Source organism: Caretta caretta, chromosome 1 (assembly GCF_965140235.1).
Source record: "Caretta caretta isolate rCarCar2 chromosome 1, rCarCar1.hap1, whole genome shotgun sequence".
Taxonomy (NCBI): domain Eukaryota; kingdom Metazoa; phylum Chordata; order Testudines; family Cheloniidae; genus Caretta; species Caretta caretta.
The window spans coordinates 263,920,093-263,944,901 of NC_134206.1; the positions used below are offsets into that span (position 1 = coordinate 263,920,093).

At 39.4% G+C, this 24,809-nt stretch overlaps 1 protein-coding gene across 3 annotated transcripts in view; it reads right to left on the reverse strand.

The window, feature by feature from the left end:
• LUC7L2 (LUC7 like 2, pre-mRNA splicing factor) overlaps positions 1-24,809 on the reverse strand; it is a 58,701-nt gene that overhangs the window by 17,599 nt on the left and 16,293 nt on the right. For all 3 annotated transcript variants that reach the window (XM_048835319.2, XM_048835323.2, XM_048835318.2), the window contains 5 exons: positions 14,990-15,088; positions 12,183-12,293; positions 9,969-10,112; positions 4,903-5,079; positions 810-901 (listed from right to left, as the gene is read on the reverse strand). In XM_048835319.2, coding sequence (XP_048691276.1) covers positions 810-901; positions 4,903-5,079; positions 9,969-10,112; positions 12,183-12,293; positions 14,990-15,088 — 623 coding nt within the window. The remainder of the gene's footprint in view (positions 1-809; positions 902-4,902; positions 5,080-9,968; positions 10,113-12,182; positions 12,294-14,989; positions 15,089-24,809) is intronic.

Here is a 24,809-nt window from a genome sequence, read left to right on the forward strand (position 1 = left end):
GCCCTTTTAAAATGTGAGTTACAGTCTTTTTAGAGGAAGATTTCCCAATACTACATTGATCTGACTGTTTAAATGCTGCTTCTCTTTTCTTTCTGAGTATAGCATGCCACAAAAATTCCCTATTTTATTTAAACTCTTTCTTGTTTTTCATCAAAACCTTAGAAAGTTAAGGAAAATACTGTCCCTCTGTTCTTCTGATGCACAGAACACCTGATTTTATGGGGGATTTCACAGCTGAGATGTGAGCTCATCAACATTGTTGTCGAAAGTCATTGTGGACTTCTTGAGGCCACAACAAAATGCATGCAAACAGCAGTTTAAACAAGTCTGCATGTGAATTCCTAGAAACAGTGATTGCGTATTTCATGGAGAAGATTCAGGACCGCTCCAAAACTGCCAATCATATATTCACCTCTTTTTTAGGTCTAATTTGATAATTTCAGATACCCTGCATAGATGGATTGGAAAGTATTTTCCCTAAAAGACACCTAATTATAATCTACTTGTTAACTCTCAGAGAAAATTACATGTCTGAAATCACACTGAAAAGTCAGTATTTGATCATGTGTATATTCACCCAGTTGTATCCATTACTTATATAGAAAAAGTATTCCTCCAGAAACAAGGAGTTATAGGCTTGAGAAAAGTAGTCAAATAGCAAATTACTTTCAATTCATGTAGAATTTTCAGCAAATGCAGCCTGTTCTGCCACCAAGTAGACACACACAAACATGCAAGAAAATTCAGTCTTACATAGATTTTAGAATGATTATTAAATGTATGCTGTCAAAAACAGAGCAGATCTCTACCTCCTTAGCTTCTCCCTTTCTTCTTTCTCCCTCTCTTCTCTGCGTTTCAGGCGTTCCTGATTTCGTTTTTCCTGTTTATCAGCCACAACCCTCTAAAAACAAAGGGACATTTTCAATACATCACTTCAGCTGAAAGGTCATATAAAGTCATATAAAACAGTTGACAGTTGGTTCTTCCCCATTTTCTGTGCACGTATATTATCCCCCCTCTTCTCATTCTCTCAGCATCATATTTGCCTTATTTACTTTGTTTAGGAAGTGGCCATTATTACAAGAGAGCTACAGAGAAGAGATGGTATTAATATCAAGACCTGAAGGAGGTAGAACTATACTAATTCAAAGTTTCGCATGGAAGGGAGTTCAAAAGCAGTGGGATTTCAACATGAGAGTTTCCATACTAATTCTATCGCACTCTGGCCAGTGGGTGGTAAATCAGAATGAGTAGAGCTGGAAATTTAATGAGCTTCCTTTGTTTACACTGGAAGATAAATAAGGTCTTAGTCTGCATCAAAGACCCTGGTTTGGAGGCTACTTCTCTCCACACTGTGAACACGACAGTTACAATCAGAGAAAGGATGCTTCAGCTAGTAGTATGTAGGTTGAATTCACTACAGCTAGGGGCAGGGCACCCTGAGCAGAGGGCCCTTAGGAATGGAACACACTGGAACTGGACATTAGGAAAAGCCCCCAAGTCTTTCCACCTTCTGGGCATAATGCAAGAGATTCATCTCTTTATAAAGGTCTTCTGAATTGTGGAATTGTCCCAGACCATCTTGATTATATCTCGAGGAGAATTTGAGGAAGGAGGACAGTTATCTTTTTTTTTGTAAGTGACGTACTTCAAAGATTACATAATACAGTTTACTTTAGGAATTTGGAATAATTATCCATGGACAATTTTTTCAGTTGGTGGTAATAGCTGAGTATTCAATTTCTTATAGTTTTGATGTCAAGTAATTCCTTGTACAACAATGACAATTTACTTGTAATTATTTTTAATAACTATTCTTGTTCCAGGGAGCTATTTGCATTAATGCCTTCTCATAAATATCGCACATAACCACACAAAACATTCTGGGTCCACTAGCACTTTTACTCATGATCCTAACAGAAGCATTTTCTGCATTTGGACTCCAATTCAGGAAAACTTGTTCTTAACTCCTACTGAAGTTAATGGACCTTAAGCACATGCTTACATATCTCACTGAATTGCAAAACCATAATTCATAGATAATTTTTAAGGCCAGAAAGGACCATTATGATAACATAGTCCTGCATAACACAGGACACAGAATTTCACTCAGTATTTCTTGCATCAAGCCCACAATTTCTAGTTAAGCTAGAGACTCATTTAGAAAAGACATATTAGCAGAGCAAGGAGAGCAGACAAAGTTGGGAATTTAGAGGTGGTGTGAGGGCTTGTCAGCTCTGAATTCTCCCATTCTGTGTGTGCTGGGATCTCGGGGAGCCCCGCCCCTCTCTCTTCCTGTTGTGTGTTCTGAAATCTGGGGGACTGTGCTCCTCTTGCGGTGCCTGGGCCCCTCTTCCCGACTTTCCATCTGAGATGGAATCTGGGGTAGGGAGACTGAAAGTATCAAAAATTTAAACATCCAGAAAATGAATAGTTAAGATACATATTACCCCTGTGTGGGTGAGGGGACTGGCCTGCTTTGGAAGAAATGCAGACTGGATGGCCCTGGGGCATGGCTGGAGAAGCCTGGCTGAACCAGAGGCAGGAGTCCCAAATGGGAGAGGGGAAGCCAGCTCAGTGCCCACCCTGGGCTACTTAGTCAAGGTAGAGTGCATCCCTCCAGTAACCTGCTGTCTAGAATAAGTATACGTAGCAGCACAGGACAGGAGACAGCAGGAAGCAATTTCTTACATGTTAAAAGCTTCTACAGTGTGAACTAATGGCTTGATGGAATGGGAAGAGGAAGGGGAGCTGGAAATGGTGGTGGTGGAGGTGTTACAAATATGTTGGGAACGGTGGGGCAGGAGGGAGAAGGAGACAGACCCACCAGTCTTCTCTTGCATACTCAAGTTACTTTAACAACCATGTAATAAAACTGTCAAGGGTTTGGGATATAGACTGTGAAAGAGATTTCTCTCATTGGCCCAGTTAGCAACTACACATTGCAAACATTTCAAAGCATGACCATTTTCTTGATTTCACCATAACAAAATATGCATAGGAGCAGTTAGGAACCACAGAGCAATTGTGTGGCCTAGTGGAAAGACCACTGGACTAGGACTATTCCTAACTCTGCCACTGGCCTGTTGGGTGACCTTGGGCAAGTCACTTCACCTCAGGTTCCCATGTGTAAAATGGGCATAACAATATAAAAGTTCTTAAAGAACTACTGATTAAAAGCACTATATAAAAGCTAGGTCTTTTATTACTACTTAGCCACAACAACATATCAACTGCAAACCTCGGTGAGAATTACAACTGCCTAAATGACCACAAACTCTTACCAACATACATTTCTTTTTTTAAAAGGCTAGGAAATTAAATGGCAAAAGATACAGTTAAGATTGCATGATAGCTCAAGCCCTTCCAGAATGTTGAGTTCTACAAAATCAAGCTTCTGAAAACCAGGAAATAGTCAAGGTACATGCCCATGCAACCTTACCTCTGCACTTCCTTTGATCTGACAAATGCCACTGGGAATTATCTGCATGCACTCCAGCTGCATTCATTGTGTCAGGTATAGCTGTCTTGAATGGTGAAGGAATAAACTGAAGCAGCTTGAAAGAGCTGTGATTGTAATATGAGATCTGTGTCTGAGTCCCCCCCATGTGCATCATCAAAGAAAAGAGGCGCACATGAGTACCTTGGGGTTCCAGTCCACACCATTTCAATACAAGAATTATGTAGGTTGTGTCAGTAGCAGGACACTGAGGCCTTCTTCCAACAGGTACTGTCAGTAGTGAGGTGAGATATGAGAGCAGTCTATGGACTGAATGATGTGTTGAGGAAAGCACAGTTTTCTGTTTGAATATAGTGCAAGTGCAGGTAGAACCTGACATTACAATAAAAAGGCAAAGAGCGAACATGTGTGTTATGGGGCATCACTAAAAGAGGGAGAAGGTTATGTGGGGCTTTTACCTTAACTCTATTTCCTAATTTTCAGAAGTTTAAGTTTTCTGAAGGTCATGGGCTATCACCAGGAACCTTAACTGTGTTAAAGTTTTTGCCATTTAATTCAATCTTAAGGTTTCAAGTGATGGAGAAATCACCACATCTCGGAGAAATCACCACATCCCAAGGTAAGTTATTTCAATGGTTAAGCTACTGTTAAAAGTTTGCATCATATTTCTAGTTTGAATTTATCTATCGTCAACTTGCAGGCATTGGATCTTGTTATGCCTTTGTCTGCTAAATTGAAGAGCCATCTACTACCAACTTCTCCCTCCCCATGTAGCTACTTTTACAGGGTGCTCAAGTCACCTATTAAGCTTTGCTTGGATACGTTATATAGACAGAGCTTCTTTCATTTCTCACTGTAAGGAAGGGTTTCCAGACCTTTAGTCATTCTTGTAAATCTTTTCTGGATCATGTCCAATTTTTCAACATCCTTTTTGAAGCATGGACACCACATTCCAGTAACGGTCCTGTTCACATTGATCACTGAAGAAATACCACCTCTATTCCTACTCAATATTCCCCCTGCTTGTACATCCAAGAATAGCATTACCCTTCTTAGCCATAGCATCATAATGAGAACTCATGTTCAGGTCGTTATCCAGCATGACCATCAAGTCCTTTTCAGAGTCAGTGCATTCCAGGATACAGTTCCCTCTTCTGTAAGTGTGACCTACGTTCTTTGTTCAGAGATTATGATCTTGCCTTTGGCTATATTAAAATGCAGGTTGTTAAATGAACTCACCATACCAAGAGATCATTTCATATAAAACTGTCCTATCATTATCTTTAACTTACCAATTTTTAATATGGGCCTGCCTCAAAAGTTTTAAATTTACAAGATGAACAAATAAATTCACACATAATAGAAAGTTTCCTCTAAGATCTTCTCATATGTGATTAAGTCGTCAGTAAAAGAGAAAGAAAAAATAAGTAAGACTGATTTACCCTGAGCTCCTCAAGTTTCTCCCTTATTTCGATAAACCCTAAGTGCAGTTTTCCTCCAAAGTGGTCAGCAAGTCGTCGGTCGTTATCATGAAGACCAAGGTAGGCAGAACACACTTCACAAACACGGAGCTTCTGCTGCTGAAAGCTGGAGGCAGGCATTGAATTCCTGTACACTTCCTAGGGGGGGAAGATACATTTTGAGAGCTTCTTACTCTTCAATACGTGAAAATATGAACACAAGAATGTCCTGCTAGAAGCAACATACATGAAGGGTTATACCTGTCAATTAAGAGTCAAAGTAATTCAGGATACTATATTAGACCTGTTTTACTATTAATTTTATCCATGTAAGGTATAAATCAAATGTCTCCATTAAAATACAAAGAAGTGTCATTATTTTTAAACATAACATTATTTGGACACTAACTACAAAAAACAGGGCCATGGACAATTCATTTTGCTTTCCAAATAAAGACAAAAGAAAACAGACCTGTTCTTTAATCTCTGCTCCACAGCAGGTTACTTTGGAGGAGCCTGACAATTTTTGAGAGTTCAACGTAGCTGGTAAATATTAGCAGTGAGCACCATATCTATGAAGATTGCACAGTGGCTTCCATAGTGAATCTATTTAAAATGCTATCCTGAAAAATCATCTCTTTCCAGCATTGATCTCTACTGAAGAGTTATTTTTAATTGAGCAAAATGTGTTTGGCCATTTGAGTATATGAGGACAGCTGGGAGAAGGAACAAAGCCACACAATCCTCTGAATTTTTTTTTTTTTAAACAGTTATTTTAAGCTGCTCAAGCATCAAAAAGAATCAGCTAGAAAGCAGAAATAGGACATGGAAATAGCTCTCAGTGAAAAGAGTCTTTTGAGAGCTCCAGTGAAAACTGGTTTGTCTTGTTAGAGTTACACACCTTTGAAAAAGTCTCACTCAGCGTAGCTTACGATGCATAAGGCTGAAAACTAGTCTTCTTACCAGCACTAGCCATGACACCGACTGGTCTTAACAACTGTAGAATTAAATACACCGTCCATAGAAACTAAACATACCAACGTAGCTCAACTTAAGTAAAAGCCTTACCTGTGGAAATAAATACACTTGAAATAGTGTAGGATTACCTTAAAAAAAATGTGGGATCACCAACAGAGACCCCAATGGACTGACCAGTTGCAGAATAGTGGTGAAAATACTCTGATATATTTAGGCCATCTAACTCTGTAGCAAAGTTAGCTTTACAATCAGGGTGAAGAAAAATCAACGATGAAAAAAAATCCTTTTTTTTATTTAATTCGGACTTTTTTTTGATAAAACGCTTTTTGAGGGAAAAACCTATCTAAAGATAGTTTTAATTAAGATACATTATAGCTCAAAGATATCTCACCATGGAATAGGAACTATAAATTCTAATTCTATAGTACGAGACAATATATTCATGTAATGTTTAAGAAAAGTTTTGTAAATGAGTTCCAATAGTTCATGGATTAGGGACCCAATCTTATGGGGTTCCAGGGGCTTCTGTATAGATTTAGATTAATCTTTCTATCTACCCAATTGGACTCAATGCTCAGTCTAGAAGATACCATCAGAGATGCTTAGTTTTGCAGTTCTGAAACTGTGCATTTGAATCTCCAGAGAGAACATGCTTGTTAACAGCAAAAATGGTTTTAAATAAATAAATAATAAATACGTAGAGGTAAGAGATAACAGCCCTCAACCCTATTGTCCCTCTGCAAATTTGTGTACACAGAGTCAATCCCTTACCTCTCTCTAAAAGTGCAAAGTTTCAAAAAGTTCAATGAATAGAAGACTGTTGGGGGCAGAATAGATCTGGACAAGAAGAAATCTGGAAATAGATCTGAGAAGGGAGGGACAAGCAGTAGAAACAAAAGTGAAACTGTTTGAGCAGCATATTCCAGAAGTCTTGAGGTCTTTCTGAGTGTAGCCTTCACTGATTTGAGATCTATCATACCATTCTCTCACTAGAAGGGAAAACCTATAATGGCAGCAGGCCGTGAGAGAGACCAAGTTTGGGAATAATTTAATTAAGTTCCTCTACCTGTGGGTAAGACAGGCAAACAGTGCAACAAAGAAATGCAAGGCCTGGTTGCCCGAATGAAACAACATCATGAGAAGTGTTCCTTCTCAGGAGGGAGCTGCATTGAAGATGATGAAAGGAACATGTCTGAACATGCAGGATCTTCAGGTTGGTAAAGTTTTTTTATTTCATACTTCTTTCTTAAGGACCGCCTGTCTTCCTTCTGGACTATTCTTGAATTCTCATGTTTGAGTAAAAAATATAGTTGTTACTCTATGGTACTATCATTTTAGATGCAGTTGTAATAAAAAATAAATAGCTGAAATAGGCAGATCTTCCTTTTACAATTTCACCTTTAAAGTAGTACTGAGTCTCAGTGAATGCAATGAGCAGTATGGTAATAATAATTAAATAACTACATTGACTTATTTTGTTTAGGAGAATCCATCCTCAACATACAGGATTCTGAAGATTATCCACCTTCAAGTTCACCATCATTTTCTATAGTTTCAGAGTTATCTGCCAATGATAGTGTTTCAGTCACATCATGTATGTCACATAGCCACAGTATATCACCTGTAGCAAAAAGAAAAGAAAATCTCCGTCGTCCAGAAACAACCACAGATAAGTTTTTGATAAGAACCAGCAGATTACAGAAAGAGGTAATTGATGAAAAAATTGCCCCGTTTATTTATGCAACAAACTCTCCTTTCCGTATGATTGAGAACCCACACTTCATTAACATGGTTCAGTCATTAAGACCAGGATACAGTCCACCCAACAGAACAGATGTCGCAAGCAAATTGCTGGATAAAGTGTATGAAAGAGAAATTGTGCAAAAGGTCTAGAGAGTGAAATTGTTAACCTGAGTCTTGATGGGTGGGGAGCAATGTCCACAATGATCCTGTTGTACGTGCCTGTGTGACAACAGAAGAAGGGAATGTCTTCCTTACAGAAGCAATTGATACATCAGGAAATACACACATAGCAGAATAGAACAAACTGAAAAAAAATGCAAATGACTAGTACATAGCTTGGTCATAGACCAACGCTACAAATGTAGCCAAGTTGAGAAGAATTTTAGAAGAGAGTCCCAAGCTAATAACATACAGTTGCAGTGCTCATTTGATGCACCTCCTAGCCAAAGACTTCAGTGTTCCAGAAATAAAGGCTAATGTTGTTGAAATTGCAAAATACTTCCGTAACCACCACTCTGCAGCCACTGCTCTGAAAAAAGTGAAGGGAACCAAGCTAACTCTCCCACAAGATGGGCGATGGAACTCAGTAGTGGACTGTTTTGAGCACTATATCAAGAACTGGCCTAATCTGATAACAGTTTGTGAACAAAATCGTGAAAAAATAGATGGCACTGTCACAGCCAAAGTTCTCAACATTGGGCTTAAGAGAAATGAGGAGCACATGCTGAGTACCCTGAAGCCTATTTCTGTAGCCTTGAACAAAATGCAGGGAAATAGCTGTTTTATTGCTGATGCTGTTGAAATTTTGAAAGAACTGAGTGAGATCTTAAAAAGAGAAATATGCAAGGAGAGAGTTAAATTACAAGCATTAAAAAACAAAACAAAACAAAAACAAACCTGAATGGGTCAGGCACTATTTCCAGCTCATTTTCTTGTGAATATTCTCAATACTCAGTACCAGGGTCAAACCTTAACTGCTGAAGAAAAGGAGTTGGCTATGACGTGGACATCCAACAATCATCCCTCCATAATGCCAACTATAATAAACTTCAGGGCTAAGGGTGAACCATTCAAGAAATATATGTTTGCTGATGATGATTTAAAGAAAGTCACACCAGTGAACCGGTGGAAGTCACTTAAGCACTTGGATTCAGAGACTGCTGAAATGATCATCTCACTTTCTACACCTGCAGAAGAAGCTACTGCTGTTAAAAGAGTATTTTCTTCCTTTGGAGTAATTCATTCCAAACTGAGACATTGTTTTGGGACCTGAAAAAGCAGGAAAGCTTTGTTTTTCTTTTCCAGATTATGAACAAACAGGAAAATAAAGGTGAAGACGACTGTATTAGCCGTAGAAGTCAATATTTTAACTTTCTCATGTTGACCTGGCTGACAGTCGATTTATTTATTTTTAATATTTCATTTAACTATTTTAGTTAAAACAATTTAAACAAAAACAAACTTCATTTTAAAAAACTTGAATGTTTAACTAAAATCAAAAAATCATATGCTTGTTTTGTTAAAATATTATATGTTTGCTGTTGAAGAAAAACATCCAGAATACATAACCTTGTTGTTTTAGTTAAATAAAACAATTTATATGTCTGTCTGGTGAATCCTCCAAATATTAATGATTAACCTGTTGAATTGGAGATAGTTCACCTCCCACTGACTTCATAAATATCTGCTTCAATTACCTTTGGTAAATGAAATAACCAAAGAATCATTCATTTTCTGGTATAGTGGTAAACTAATCTGAAAAGTTTTCAAAATAAATCACTTTAAAAAAGTATAGTGTGCACCTTCTAAAAATAAAACCTACATCTGTCTCTGAGTTGTGAAGAATATGTATTAAAAGTTTGGTTGTTATAACCTTATGTAGAAATCCATGATTAAATCAAGTCTTCCTAACTAGTGATTTAAATCAATTTGATTTGATTAAATCAAATCCACCCTGTCTACAATTGATTGCCTCAATCCCTGAATCAAAATTAAGGATGTGCTGCTGATTGATAACAATTGTATAGTACATAGCTGCTGATAAATTTTAAGTTATTATTTTTGGGCATTCAAAAAATGTAGGTGACAAAATAGACTTTTGGAAGGAAAAACCCTTTTACATAAAAGTTCAAGTCAAAGATACACTCAGCCATTTCCATTTTGGAAATAAAAATAATACAAACAGTTTAAAATTTTTCAATACATGCTGAGCATTCTAAACCAAATTATTCAGAAAAATATGATTTAAGAAGATCTGGTCTCCTCTCATAAGGACCATCTGGAATGAAGTGTCAATGAATTCACAGATGTAAAGACAACAAAATTACCTCTGCTTCTCTCTTCTTTGCCCTGGCTTTCTCCACTTCATCCATTACTTTCTGGGACTCCTCCACATTTCCATCAGCTCCCAGCTGTTCTACTTTGGCCAATAGCTTCCCAATTTCTTCATTCAATTCATGAACTCGTTCAGCCTTGGAAAAACAAGGGGGAGCTCAAATACTGGCAGGTTTTCATGTGTTTTAGGTTTGGATTTTTCTCAGAGAAGCTAGAACGTGCTTGTTGGGATTAATATCCAGAAGTCATTGATATATAAAATAAACTCTTTAAGGCTAAGTCAATGGACACACATGTGGATCAGAGATATTTGTATATGAACAAGTAGTGTAGGCCCCACCCACTCTGTATTCTCCAACACGTATACTCCAGAGTAGGAAATCCACCCTGCATATTCACAAGTTATTAAATTTTCAAGTTAGGACATTTCTGCAGCTGTATCTGGGATTTTTATGATGGTAACTGTTATGATGCAAGACTCTCAAGGCTGCTGAAAGGGCTATCTGCACTCTCCTTGCTTGGTCTTTGGTTATGCTCCCCTTCAAGACCATAAATTTGTTTACAAATCCTGAACAATACAAAAATTGTAAAGTCATTGCTCTATATCCAATAAATAGGTTTGCAGAATTAATATTTTAATATAACCATTCCTCCAAACATGTGCATGCACTCACTGGAAGGAGACTTGAATTTTTCAGTTACAAAAACTAGATGAGACATCATGAACCTCTAAGCTCTCTCAGCTGCTGAGATTCGGGACAAAAATGGAGTTATCACTTTTTCATGGCATGCTCCACCACAGAGACTGAAGTTTCCTGAAGGAGAAGTGGATGACTAGTCGTCTCCCTGTTTTTCCTTCTCCTTTCAGGCAGTGTTTCCCAAACAATGAGTCCTAACCAATGAGTGGGTTGCAGAAAGGTATTAGAGGAGTTATGTCCATGACCAGATCACCGGGCCCTGGCCTAAGAACATAAGAAGGCCACATCTAGCTCAGTATCCTGTCTTCCGACAGTGGCCAATGCCCAGTGCCCCATAGGGACACAATCCCTGCCCATCCTGGCTAATAGCCATTGATGGACCTATCCTCCAAAAAGTTATCTAGTTCTTTTTTGAACTGTGTTATAGTCTTGGCCTTCACAATATCCTCTAGGATATTTTGCCTAGACAAATACACACTTATGGCCCAGAGGGGAGGCACCAGGATGGGGGAGTAGAGGGCCTGGAGAACGAGCCGAGCCTGCCCTGCACTCACTCTGCAGTGGCAGCTCCTGCCCTAGCTCCCCACTTTGGGAGCTGCAACCTGGCACACAGGACTGCAGGGTCACTCACATCTGGCGAGCCAGGCTCGGCTTGAACAAACAGCCAGGCCCAGCCCCGTGGGACAAGAGTTGCTGCTGTGGGGTTAGCATGGGTCAGGCTCCCTCTCTAAACCAGATGTCCCCAAAATTGTGGGGTGCACCCCATAAGAGGGTGCGGAGGAACATTCAAGGGGGTGCAGTGGGCACAGGCCAGCCCCAGCTCTGCTCCATCCCCAGTTCCCGTCTCCATGCCTGGCCCCGTCCCCAGCCTTAGTGCAGCTCCACACGCAATTGCCAGCCCCCACTGCAGCCTGGCTGCGTCTCCACTCCTGCCCCCAGCCTTGGCTGCAGCTCCATTCCCACCACCCCCAGCTATGACCCCCCAGCCTCTGCCCCTTTACCCATGTCATCCTTTTCCCCCTCTCCCCAGCCCAGTTGGGGGAGGGGCACGGGGTGGTGGTGAAGGGGAGCATGACCCTTAAAAGTTTGGGAACCACTGCTCTGAACTCCCACATGCACCAGGCCAGGATTAGGGCTGTGGAGCCAGGGTTGAGGGTGCATATATGTAATGGTGGGTTTTATAAAAAGGAGACAAAATGCTGTTGGGTGGGTCGCCTTAGTAAAAAGTTTGGGAAACAATGATTTTAGGAAGAGATTCGGGGAGAAGAGGGTATCTCTCAAACAAAAATCCTCAGTTTGGGTGGCCTGTCAAAGCCTAAACTTCCTTCCTTCAGAAAATGGTTTGAATTTCACTAATGGGTAATCTCATTTGAATTCACCTCAGTTGCACTTGTGCTAAATAAGAAATGGTTACTTTCTGATAGAGGAAAATCACCCCAATTGTAAGTATTCCCTTAAGCAATCCAAAAGGGCTTTGCAGCATGTCAGGAACCAGTTTTAAATGCTTACTTTAGCTGCAACTTCAGCACTGATCTCTTCTTGAGTTTCTGCTAGTCTTTTCTTAGCCACTTCAGTTCTTCTGTCACAGTCAGCAATGAATGACTGTAGGTGATCCATTGCCTAAAACATCAAAAGACTATCACTGCCAGAAAGAACAAGCAAAGCCACCTAGACAAGAAAAATCCAGGCAAAGCCATATTTGAGAATGTGTGGGAATTACCTAATAAACTCCTTTTAGGTTCTCTTCACTAAGAAAAAAGGATCATTTTTAACCAGTGTTCAAGTCCTCAGAAAGCAGCCTAGAGTTTACTTCAAACCAGCCAATATGGGTTAAAACTAAAAATGCTTCATCATTGAGATTGTAAATTAGAGTTAATTAACATGGAGTAGTTTAACATGAGTTAAAAATATATCTTTATTTCTAGTGAATATAAGGCGTTAGGAGCTCACAAACGTGACTATTCTGTTAACCCAGATGTAAAACAGAAATATACTTTTAATTCTGTGGATAAGAATAGCATCCTAAAGCCTCTCTTCGAAACATACATTTGTTACTCCTGCAGGAATTCTACATCACTGTGCACGCACAGAATTCATGTCCTCCCCTGAATTTTTTTTTTCTCTACACAGAAAATACATTCTGTCGGGGAGGTGCTACAGTTATGTCTTTTGCCCACTAGGGGCTGCTGTGGTGCCAAAACAAAGGGCAGTCACTCACTAGCCCAGGGGACTCAATGTGGCCCGCAAGGTTATTTTCTGCAGCCCACCAGCTCCCCGCGCCCCAACCAGTGCTTACCTACAGTGTGTTGCCCTTGCTTCCAGGCACCGCCCCCTGCAGCTCCCTTTGGCCGGGAACGGGGAACCACAGCCAATGTGAAGGAGCATAGCACAGCCCTCACACACACACACAGCCCTCTGCCCACCCTTCCCCCAGGTTCCAGCCCCTTCCTGGAGCAGCGCAGTGGCAGGGCAGACAGGGAGCCTGCCCTGCCCCCAGTACGCGCCGGGCTGGAGCCCGCCCCCCAAACCCCTCCTGCCGCTAAACTCCGTGCCCTGAACCCCCTGCCGCACACCTCCTGCACCCCAACCCCCTGCTGCACCCCACACCCCAACCCCCTGCCTAACCCTGCACCCTAACTCCCTGCCCTGAGCCCCCTTCTGCACGCCCTGGGGGCAGGGAGGGGGAGGAATTGGGGTGGGAATTTCAGGGAAGGGGTTGGAATGGGGGCAGGGAAGGGGTGGGAAGAGGCAGGACGGGGGCAGGGCCTCATGGAAGGGGTGGAGTGGAGGCGGTATCGGGGGCATCAGGGGGAGGCGTTCCTCACAACACCCAGCTCGCAGAGCCAGGTGGAGGCGGCACATATGGGGGGAAGAGAAAGACAGAGCAGAGGCACACAGGGCAGGTCACAGGCTGGGATTCAGAAAGGCCAATTGGGGAGGGGGGAGACAAACTCGGGTGGGGGCTGAATCAGAGTGGGGGTGAAGGGACACATGGGGACAGGGTAGCAGAGACACACAGGGATAGATGTGCCTGACTGAATGGGAGAGGCTAGGGGTCAGCCAGAGTCTGCATGGTGGAGGCTCCCCAACTCCCTATCACTCTCCCCTGCATCCCCGCCAAGAAACAACTGTTCCATACTTCTCCCACCCACACCCAACAGCCTTCCAGGTTCGCTCCCAGGCTCCTTCCCAGCAATTATGTCCCTCTCCCTCAGTTCCTCCGTTACCCGACTCCCTCAAGCCTTTGCACTGCTTCTGATGGGTGCGGGAACTACATTTCTGTACTGTAGTTTAAATGAATTATTAATCAAAGTTCTATATTAATACAGTAGCACCTCAGAGTTCCCTCAGGAATGGAGGTTGTTTGCAGCTCTGAAATGCTTTTAACAAACAAAATGTTATGGTTCTTCTTTCCAAAATTTACAACTGAATGCTGACTTAATACAGCTTTGAAACTTTACTATACAGAAGAAAAATGCTTCTTTTAACCATCTTAATTTAAATGAAACAAGCACAGAAGCCGTTTTCTTCCCTTGTCAAATCTTTTTTTTTTTTTAACCCCCTCCCTCCGTTTTAGTAGTTTACATTTAACACAATACTATCCTGCTTGCCTTTTTTTGGAGGGTGGTTGGGAGGGGGTACACCTCTACTGCTGCCTTATTGTGTACTTCCGGTTCCAAATGAGATGTGTGGATGACCTGTCAGTTCATAGCTCTGGTGTTTACTCTGTTACTCTAAGGTTACTGTCTGCCTAGTAAGGAACCTATTTGTCAAAAAAACATTTCCTGAACCTTTTTCATTGTCTGTATTGTTACAGACATACTTGTTGATGAGTATTTTTAAATAAAGTACTAAAATAATTGAAACTGGCATGATTATATTGTGTTATTTTGACAAAATAGGCAGAATTTTAAAATATTGTGTGCATAATTTGTATTTTTTTTTTTTGGTGCAGAATTCCCTCATGAGTAATTTGTGATTAGCCATTTATGCACTATAATGAACCACAATCAGTTTTGAGACAGGAGTTGATGGCAAAAGTCAGATGACATCCAGAGTTATGGGGATAACAGATATGGAAACTTAACTGCCTAGCCACAAACACAATACTCAGGTCTAGCCACAAACTAGGTGTTTAGCTATTTATATGCCTCCATCATTGTAGTATCTAGATAATCATGCAAGAGCCCCACCCTCCAAATCTATCACTTTGTGGACAAGGTTTATGTTTTCTCTCTATACTTAGCATGTTACATCTATTGTATGTGCATAACCAGTGGTAGAGAGAATAGCGTATTTTAAGGCAAAAAACATACATCAAGCTCAAAGAAAAAGTCTTGTTCTTTGGATGCAATTTCATAATCTGCTCTTAATGCCAGGTCATGCACCTTCAGACATTCTCCAAGGTCCATCCTCTGAAAATAGACACAAATGATTATTTGGGGGTGGAGTGGGAGAAGAGGTATAGCTTCATCTGTAGGAGAAATATTACTATAAGTGAAGTGTGTATGATTTTTTCAATTGTAAAATATTGGAAATTAAACCATTTTTCTTAATGGAACTTCAGATAAGATTATTTTAATATTGCTACAGGTTATTTCAGTATTGCTACAATAACAATGTGGCATTTGGAATGATTACAGCATGCAGGTGTCAGAAGAAATAAAGCAGAAAAATGACTAACATTAAGTCAGATCCTATTTGTGCTGTATGACCTGAGAACCATCATCTCCCACCCTATTTTAAAACATGCTCATTAACCAAAGTTCATGAAAAAGATTCAAGTAATAGACATCCTGTATTTAGCTAAACAATTTAAAAGGTCCAAGTCACTGCAGCACTGTTTTCAGCTAACCGGGTAATGGATAATCTGCAGTGACAGTTGTTGGCCCACACTAGGAGATAAATGACTTGGTCTTAATCATTGTTGAAACTGCTGTAATCTAAGCTTTCTTACAGAGAAGCGTTGTTTAGAACTGGACAGGTTAAATAAAAAGTCTGGCTGAAATCTCCCTCTCCCTCAAAAGATTTTGTGATGAGCGAAGACAAGTGCATGTCTTAAGACTTAAGAAATAAAAAAAAACAAAAACCAACCCCCCCCCCCCAAAAAAAAACCCCCAGCCCCTTAAATAGTTTATCTTTCATCTAAAGTAGTACTAAAAGGATGCTGTGGGAAGAGGAAGAGGCAAAAGGAATGAGGTAGAAAATGAAATGGATTGAGCCACTGCCCATTATATGTTATGGAGAAAAATCCTGCGAAGAGCACAGAAGTCTTTTAAAGTGTGCCCATAAGGGTACACACAGCTAGCAGTTAAATTCTGTTTCTAATTTGAAATTCAGCTACAATAAAGCATAACGTTCTAATGAAATTAGCTACCCATGAGTTTGTAAGGAGGCAAGACAAAGCAAGATAAACATAACCCAATCGATTCATACCAAGAGAAGGAACAAAGTGTTACCCAAAACACCATGTTTTTATGCTAAATGAGATTCTGCAAAGATGTGTCTGATTTTTCCCCCCATGTGAAAATACTTAAGACAACAAAAATAGGTTACCAACATCTTTTGACTATATCACATAACATTTTTAAAAACAAAATGAGTAGAATTTTCCTTAAATCAACAATCCAAGATAACAATGAGAAATATGTAATCAATAAACTATGAAAAGTATCTCAGAAGAAACAATAATTTGTAATTTCTAAGCCACTTGTTGGCAGTGGCCATCCTGCTAAAACATGACCTCATGCATGCAACTGTCAGTATGCATGGAGAGACTTGACCATTGTCAGAGACTGGAAATAAGGCACTGCTCTGGTTTAACAACCAAAATAGAATCATAAAAATGGGTTTAAAGCATTTTTTTTAAATAAGCACAGTATTAACAGCAGGGGGAAATTTGAAAGTCACCTGATACTTGACTTCAATTGTCAAAGACAATTTCACTTTAACAAAATACCTAATGTATTGCCAGACGTTCAGAAACTACTAGCAGTATAAATTATTCACAAAAGTAAACATTTAAGAGAACAGTCTCCAATAGTTCACATCAGTGAAAAGTATGTTTAAATTTAACATTTTAAAATGTTTGTGGAGAAGTAAAGAACCCTAAATGTTCTTTCTTAGTTTAAAAAACCCCAAGCTTTTAGTTCTTTACATACTCTTCATCTTGTTAATCTACGGTATTTTTTCCATTTATGATTTTATTTAATTGTTGAGAGTAGCAAGAGGACTGGATTATTTCCCTATAATTGCTACACAGAACTTGGTGACAATCATGTTGTTAGGTGACATAAGCAACTAAGAGTTAGTGGCCATGTAAGTTATTATGCAGGTCTGCTTTCCATGCTAGCAGATTCCAATTCTTTATTCAACTGGAGTTAGAAGATTTGATTACGAGAATAATGAATTATGTTTTGACAAATGTAATTAATCAACATTAGAAAGTGTCTGTCTTGCAGCCTCAGAAAGCACTGCACATTGTATCTAGAGCATTGTTGAAGTTAGGACTAGGTAAAATTATAACCACTTAAGAGTTAAAACCTTGGGTTTAAAAGGGAACTATCAAATTTGTCACCACTTTGGACAGAGTTCCCCCATTCCAGATGTACACAAAACTTTACCTCAATCTGATGATCTGCAGTAATAAGTGATATGAAAATATTGACATAAGATCTGAAATATGTCCAGCATGAGATGAAGTGATAAAAGTAAATCTGAAAATTTTCCAATTCAGAGACAGAAGATTAGACTAAAAGGAAAATTACAAATTATATTTAGTTAATATATTAAAACACTAAAGCAATCAAAAACAACATTTTGGACATGAGAATATTCAGATTTAACGTTCTTACACCAAGCTTTGCAGACCTAAACAAAACCTGGCTAGATGACGTTGTAGTTGTTGGCTCAACAGACTTCAGCCAAGTATACTGTGCAGCACAAGACACAGGGAACTCAGGCAGAGGGTATTGCTGGGCTTGTTGTAGCCACAGTCACATGTAGGAGGTCTACAGCCCTAAAAGATAGTTATAAGTGGTCATCTGATTTTCAGGTCTTGGAACGGGGTTAATATTGGTACACTGGTCACTCTGAAACACCAAAGAGGCTTTTGCTGAACCAATCGGATTCTTCACTGTGCTGAGGCACCAAGGCTGACAATGTTTGGTAACTTCACTGAAGTTAATGACTTCTGCATAGATTCAGGTTTTCATGGATATCAGGTGCCATGACAACTAGGGCACTGTAAAAATTGGTTTGCAAATCAGCTGACAGAGCCAGATACAGTGTAGTCAAGTATTTGGAATGGGACTGGAGATGGAGAAAGAAAATGTTAATCAGGACAGGTCTCTTATCTTCTGTGATTTGAGGTCAGGACACATCTTTTCCATAGGGACAGAGAGCGCATGTTGTGGTCGTCCATGCCTTAGAGGCTGATGAAACTTGAGGTTCCAGATGGCTCTGAAGTAATATATTGTTTGCCATCAGGCCACTATTGAAGGGTTGGGACTGAACAACAACCTTTTGTCCTCCATCAATGATATAGTGACCTTTAAATGTCCTCTTAACTTCACCCTTACAAGTCATGATGGTTTACAGAGGAAGGTAAAGCACAAGCAGAATGGCTACAGCACTGGAAGTCCCTGGCTGAATTTGATTGCAAATGTATAAGAGTATTCGCAGTCACATGCAGGAACAGTGCAAGAGACAAAGAAGAGTTCTTCACCTCCACCACAGCATCTGCTAACTCTCTCACTGCAAACCAGATGTAAGCCCTTCGCTAGCAAAGGCCAGTGTGGCAATATTGAATTGGAGGCTATCAATATATCCATAAGGGAAAAAACTTCCTTAAGGACAAATGACATCCTGCGATGGAGCTCTTGCTTCAGAAACTATTGTTTGTCATCAAATCTTGCCAACTATCCACATATGTAAAACCTTCCATTTTTCTGAAAAGGTCAGCAAAAAGGTGGAAGCAGATTAAATGGCAATTTTTCAAGTCCTCCAACTTCCTAGTTCCAAGTCAGTCATGTTTTAGATAACTATTCATCTGTATTAAGAGATCCTACACATAAGCTCTTTCAGGAAACAGTTTTGCCACCCCTTTTGTGTGCCATGTACATGAGGCCATCAGAGTTAGTAAGGAAATATGGACTGCACTGAATTCAGTATGGTCAGCTTTTCAATCACATTAGATCCAGCTGGTGCAATGAAATGAATAAACTCAGTGTCTTTATGAAGACAGAACAGAGGAGGGCAAGCTTGATGAGTATTAATTAAAACAAGATTGAAGCAGTGATGGTAGGTTGGGGATAGCAATTGAAAGATGAGTATAGGTACCCCTGGATGAGAGCATCCACCATTTGTACCCCAAATTCACTTCTGGAACTGTATGATTCAGAGCTGCTTTTGGCATTTTAACTGACAGCTGTAGCTAAACAGGTCTTTTCCAAGAATCTGGATCTAGTTAGAGTGACAATTTTGTTTCTGTTACAGATCTTGCTATCAATCATTCACTTCTTTGCCACCTTGAGACAAGACTGGTATAATAAGCACTACAGGGGGTTGCAAAGAGACTATTCAGAAACTGGAGCTAGTGCACAATATAGATGGCCATATGATGAGCCAGCCATACTGTAGCAGAATATAACATCAATACTTCCAGGAGCAGCACTGCTTCCTGATAAGTTTCTGGGAGAAGTTCAAGGTGCCTTTTTAAAAAAAACCCACCAACCTAAGTCTTAAATGGTTTGGTATCTGAGGTACTGCATCTTTGTCTTCCACTGTGGCAGTACAGAAGAAGAGAGGTACTCAAGCTGGAGCACGAAAGGGAGCTTTTTATGAAGTGTCTTCTATTATGGAATTCACTCCCTTTTTTGATCCAACAGAGCCAGAATTTTTTGTCTTCTGGATATGCTGCAAAGCTTATATTTTCTTGTAGGCACCAGAGGGGCGTGGAGACTGATGAGGATTTAACTTATTTTATGACGTGAATGGGCAGAGTATCTATTTTTTGTGGGAGAGCTTACTAACTGGAAAAACTCCTGACCTAAAGTATTGTAAAGAACATTTTAGATTTTTAGTTAGGCATCAGATTTAAAATACCAATCTAGAGTTCCACGTTTCTCCACAGAATTAAACACCCACACACCCCTTTAATCTTTCCCCTATCTATACTTTCCTTTGGAATACATTAATTACAACATTATAGATTTTCACTAGATATAGCCTGCAACCATCCTTCCCCACTCTATCAGACATTGGGTGATTTCAGGCCAGTATTGCAAGGGCGTCTGCAATATTAGGATTTTACAGACCAGCTGTGTAAATACTAAAGTGTGAGCTCTGGCCAGTCATCTAGAGATTGGAGACTGACCAATACTGGGAAGGTGAAGTAAATGTAGTCAAAGCTCTGGCCTATTTTAACAAGAACCGTAAGAACGTACTTAACTTTCAACAACGTGAGTTGTCCTGTTAAAGTCAACAGAACTACTCATGCGCTCAAAGTTAAGCATGTTCTTAAGTATCTTGATAATTTGGAGCCTCTAGCCATACGGTCCTATCCTGCAAGCCTCCTGGAAGGTGTTAAGTGCCATGGCTTCAAGAGACGTTGAAGGTACTCAGCATCTTGCAGGATCAGACCTACATAGTGTACTTTATGGTAGGCATACGGAATGTGCAAAAAGTGAGACAAGGTGCTCTCTGGCCCATAATGAAAAAGGAAGCATAAGAGGTTCATCAGTTGTATATGGGATAGCAATTCGCAAGACAACATGCAGTATTTTTGTGGCATGCCTGAGTATCTGATAGGGAAGTATGGTCAATCTTAATGGGGCAGAGTTAAGATTATTGCAGGAAAGCAAAAGTGAATTTCCTCAATTTCAAGGCTTTAGTGTTTGGGTTTTTTTAAACAACATTTTAATAATTTCTTGAACATATATTATTTATAACTTATGTATAAGCCCCTTCATTTTCAGTTTAAACTGATTTTTACCAAAAATTTCCCACATTTTACAGAAAGTAGTATTCATTTTTTCCCCGATTTTTACTCTACTTTTCTAAACAAACAGGCACGCACACGAGCTCTGAAGTGCACACACATCTGATTGTATGGATGAATCTCACACCCATCACGTACACATTTCAAGCTGTTAGCAGATAACAGTTTAAATATTTGACACACTAAAATGAGAAGAAAGTGAAAATCTGTGTCAGAATATGTTTCAGAACATATACAAATATTCAAAAGTTTAAACACAAAACAGGAGAAACAAAACAAAACAAAAAACAGGAGAAAAGGATGAAGTGGAGTGTATGCACTGCAAATGGGGTAGCCCAATTATTAAATGTAAATATTTATAGGCTAATAGTTCTAAGTCTACAACAGTGAACTATTTATTCCAATGAAAAGTTTTATCTGGGGATTGGAGATATATTGTTATCTTAAACTCAGAGCTGGCATTATTTTAGGTCTGCAGCAAACCACACTGATGAATGGAATTCAAAGCATTAATCTACTGAATACTTCCCACCCCCGCCTGCCTTTCCACCCACCAAAATAAACCCCAGTATTTACCCAGAAAAATTATTAATAGTTTTTTGCACTGATTTGCACCTGTTTTTTTGGGTAACACACACTGATAAATTCCTGGAAAAAATTAAATAAAATAAAAACTGAAAACGAAGGGCCCTACCTATGTATTAATGACCTTATCTTTATTAACTATTTGTCTGAAACTTTTCTTACTTTTCATTTTAGTATTCTGATATTTCACTATTTATACAGAAATTTGAAATATAACACTGTAAAGACATGTATAAGCTCTATAGGTTTTGATTTGCAAACCTTGTAAAGTACACAGAGGCCAACACAGTGCTTAAACCTGCAGGCTGCTTGTAAGCTCCATACCACTAATTATAGCTTAGAAACTCCACCAATATTGTGTAGAGTTTGTAATACTAGAGAGGGAAAAATACTAAAGAATTCAGGACTTCTTTTTAGAAAATGGAAAAATTAAGCCTATTTACTAGTTTTCACTGGGCTTAAAAGGCATAAAAATAAGTCTGAAGCCTTTAGGACAAAGTACTTCAGATATAAATGGTCAAAAAAAATCTTATATAAACAGATTGTTAGTGAGAGAAACATGACTTTTCTATTTGGAAAGACTCATAACTGGAAAGAGCTGGGTCAATTAATCTCAAACTTCCTAAAAATTCTCTTGTGTCTGAAATGTATGGGTTAAGGCCTGCATCCACATAATGCCTGAGATGAACCCTGTGCCCATATAGTCAGATTGAAAGAGCAGGGCATCAGTATATAAAATATCAATCTGAAAGAAGAGTTTTTGTGAGAGAAAAGAGGAAAATGTCAAAACCAGGCTTAGAAGAGACATTGTTTTATATGGAGTCACTTTCTGTGGCCCATGATAACTAATATATTACAGCTTACCGCATGATATAGTATTACCTGTAAAGAACTTGAAGACTGCTTTGAGTAAACAGACATTCACATAGAACAGAATACACTGGGGTTTTTTTTAACCTTAATTTTAACTTTTTCAAATAGGATCTATTCTCTTACTTCCACTGTTCCACTGTGTACTAGAGTATACAATAAAAGTTCCTCTTCCCCCTCTCCTTGCCAACTTCTCCTGCTGGAATATACACAGCTGACTGTGTGATCCATGCAGTGGCTTTCAAAGTAGAGCTGGGCAAAATTTTCAGATGAATAGTTTGTTCAATGAAAAAGGAAGTTTCAGGTTGACCAAAACTATTCATGAATATATTGACCAAACAAACACACACACACACACACACTAAACACTGCAGTAATATCAAAACAAAATGTTTTGTCCCAAAATTGTTTAGACTTTCAGGCATTTTGACAAAAGGAAAGGATTCACGATACAATCAGAGGAGGAGCCTCCCTTGTAAGCTTTAGATCAGTAGTTAGGGTGCACTCACATGTGACTTGGGAGTCAAGTTCCATTCTCCACTCTACCTGATGAAGAGAGCCAATATACGACACCCTAGATCAAATCCCTTCACCTCATCAGGCAGAGCAGTCAATTGAACTCAGGTCTCTCACATCCCAGATGAGTGACAGCTCAACAGTCATCAACAGAATCTCCCATAATATCCTGGGTCTGTCCATAGTAGCAGATCCTATATACAAAACATGAAACTACAGGTAAGAAAAGTAGTTTTATCCTTTCTCCACGGTAGGATTCATCACTCTAAGCAGTAGTTATGGGAAATGGCCAGAAGTGCACAAACTCCCTTCCAAAAAATATGGAGGGAGATGTACATTTTAGCGATCCATTGCTCTGAGAGGAAGACAGAAGCAGAAGATCCACTTGTGTCCGAGTGTTTTATTTGTTCCCCAATCAAAGCAAGAGCATATCTGATGTATGATGAGACCATTTATATACTGTATTTATAAGTGATACAGCTTTGCATTTGTTTTATTAGACAAAATTGAGAGAAGGCTAGGAGATTCTGCATACGAAAACAGCAGGTAAGAGACAAATATTAAGGCTTAGCAGTTTGCCAAAGATATGAACAGAAGGCTTTTCAAGGCTACTGGTTTAGTCATATGAAGCACTGTAGCTTCCTGCTTGCAAAGCCAGCAAGTCACTGGTGGAGTGAGCACTATTTCCTTTCAGGAGCTCCTGATCAGCCTTGAAATCATTTTTTTAAAACATATGGCTTTATACCAAATACAGTTTTATACCCCTTAACCACACACAGAATACGAAGTTAATATTCCAACCTGTTCGAAGGATTAGCAATGAAAGAGAATAGCAATCTAAAGTGTTGCCATCTCTCAAGATTTTGTCATGAGACTAGCAATACTTGATGGGTTTTTCTTTTTTATTTAATTTAATTTAAAGCCCCTGTTCTTGGAATCATTATGCAAGAATCTCTGCTTCCACAAGAAAAAAAATAGTTTCTTGCCCTCATGGCTGGGGAGAAAAGCTTGAAGATATGAATTCTAAAGGCTCAAAACAAAAAGACAATTAAAAATCTCATGATTTTTAAGCCACTCATGATTTGGAGTCCAACTTATTTTTGAATGTTTGCAGCTAGTAAAACTGGAGTGCTCATCCAACTACGCAGAAATAGTCTTTGTAGGGGCAAAATCAGAAATAAATAAGTCTGAAAACCACCTTGTCTGCATGTAGGGTCACTTACTAGAGAGATACTCTCCTAGCTGAAACAATGGCCAATATTATAAGGGACTTTAGGTTCACAACATGGTTAACGCTTCTGCCCTCTATTCAAAGGATGTCTTTGACAGAGCCCAAAATACTCTGTTTAGCTTCCATTACTCTACTTTGAATGCCCAACAGAAGCGCCGTCCTAAGAAATTGCTTTGGAGAAGCAAGACATAAGAGGATGCAAAAGTAGGAAATAGAAGAAATTGTGTACATTGTTTCTAATACACAGACTTGAACTCTTGAAATTCCATCTTAGAATTTACAGAAGCTTTACAGGTCATCTGGAATTTCATCTGAAAAGTCAGCCAAAAACAGGTTAATCCCCCTGAGAAAGCACTAGGAAAACAACCTCTCCAAACAGTCCTGAGAAGTTGAGTGAAGTCCTTTCAAAGTGTTAAAGGAAATCAAGCAATTCCTTAGAGCATCCATGGCTCAAAAACACTATCAGTATGGATCCCAAGTTATACATGTAGAGATCTGGATTATTCAGAGGAACTTTATGAATGGTCTTTGATCCTCAGGAAAGTCTACATACAGGGTTTCTGCCAACATATGTAATATTCAAGGAGACCCTAGTCAAGGTAGAAAAAAGAAATCAGAATGACTAACACCTTTTCCTGATTGGCCACTTGGCTATTAAGCCAGACAAGATCATGTATAAGCCTACAGGTCTGCCCACCACTGCGTTTCTCTGTCTTGTGTTCATATGAATGTTCACACACACAGGTTTCAGAGTAACAGCCGTGTTAGTCTGTATTCGCAAAAAGAAAAGGAGTACTCGTGGCACCTTAGAGACTAACCAATTTATTTGAGCATAAGCTTTCGTGAGCTACAGCTCACTTCGTCGGATGCATACTGTGGAAAGTATAGAAGATCTTTTTATACACACAAAGCATGAAAAAATGGGTGTTAAAAC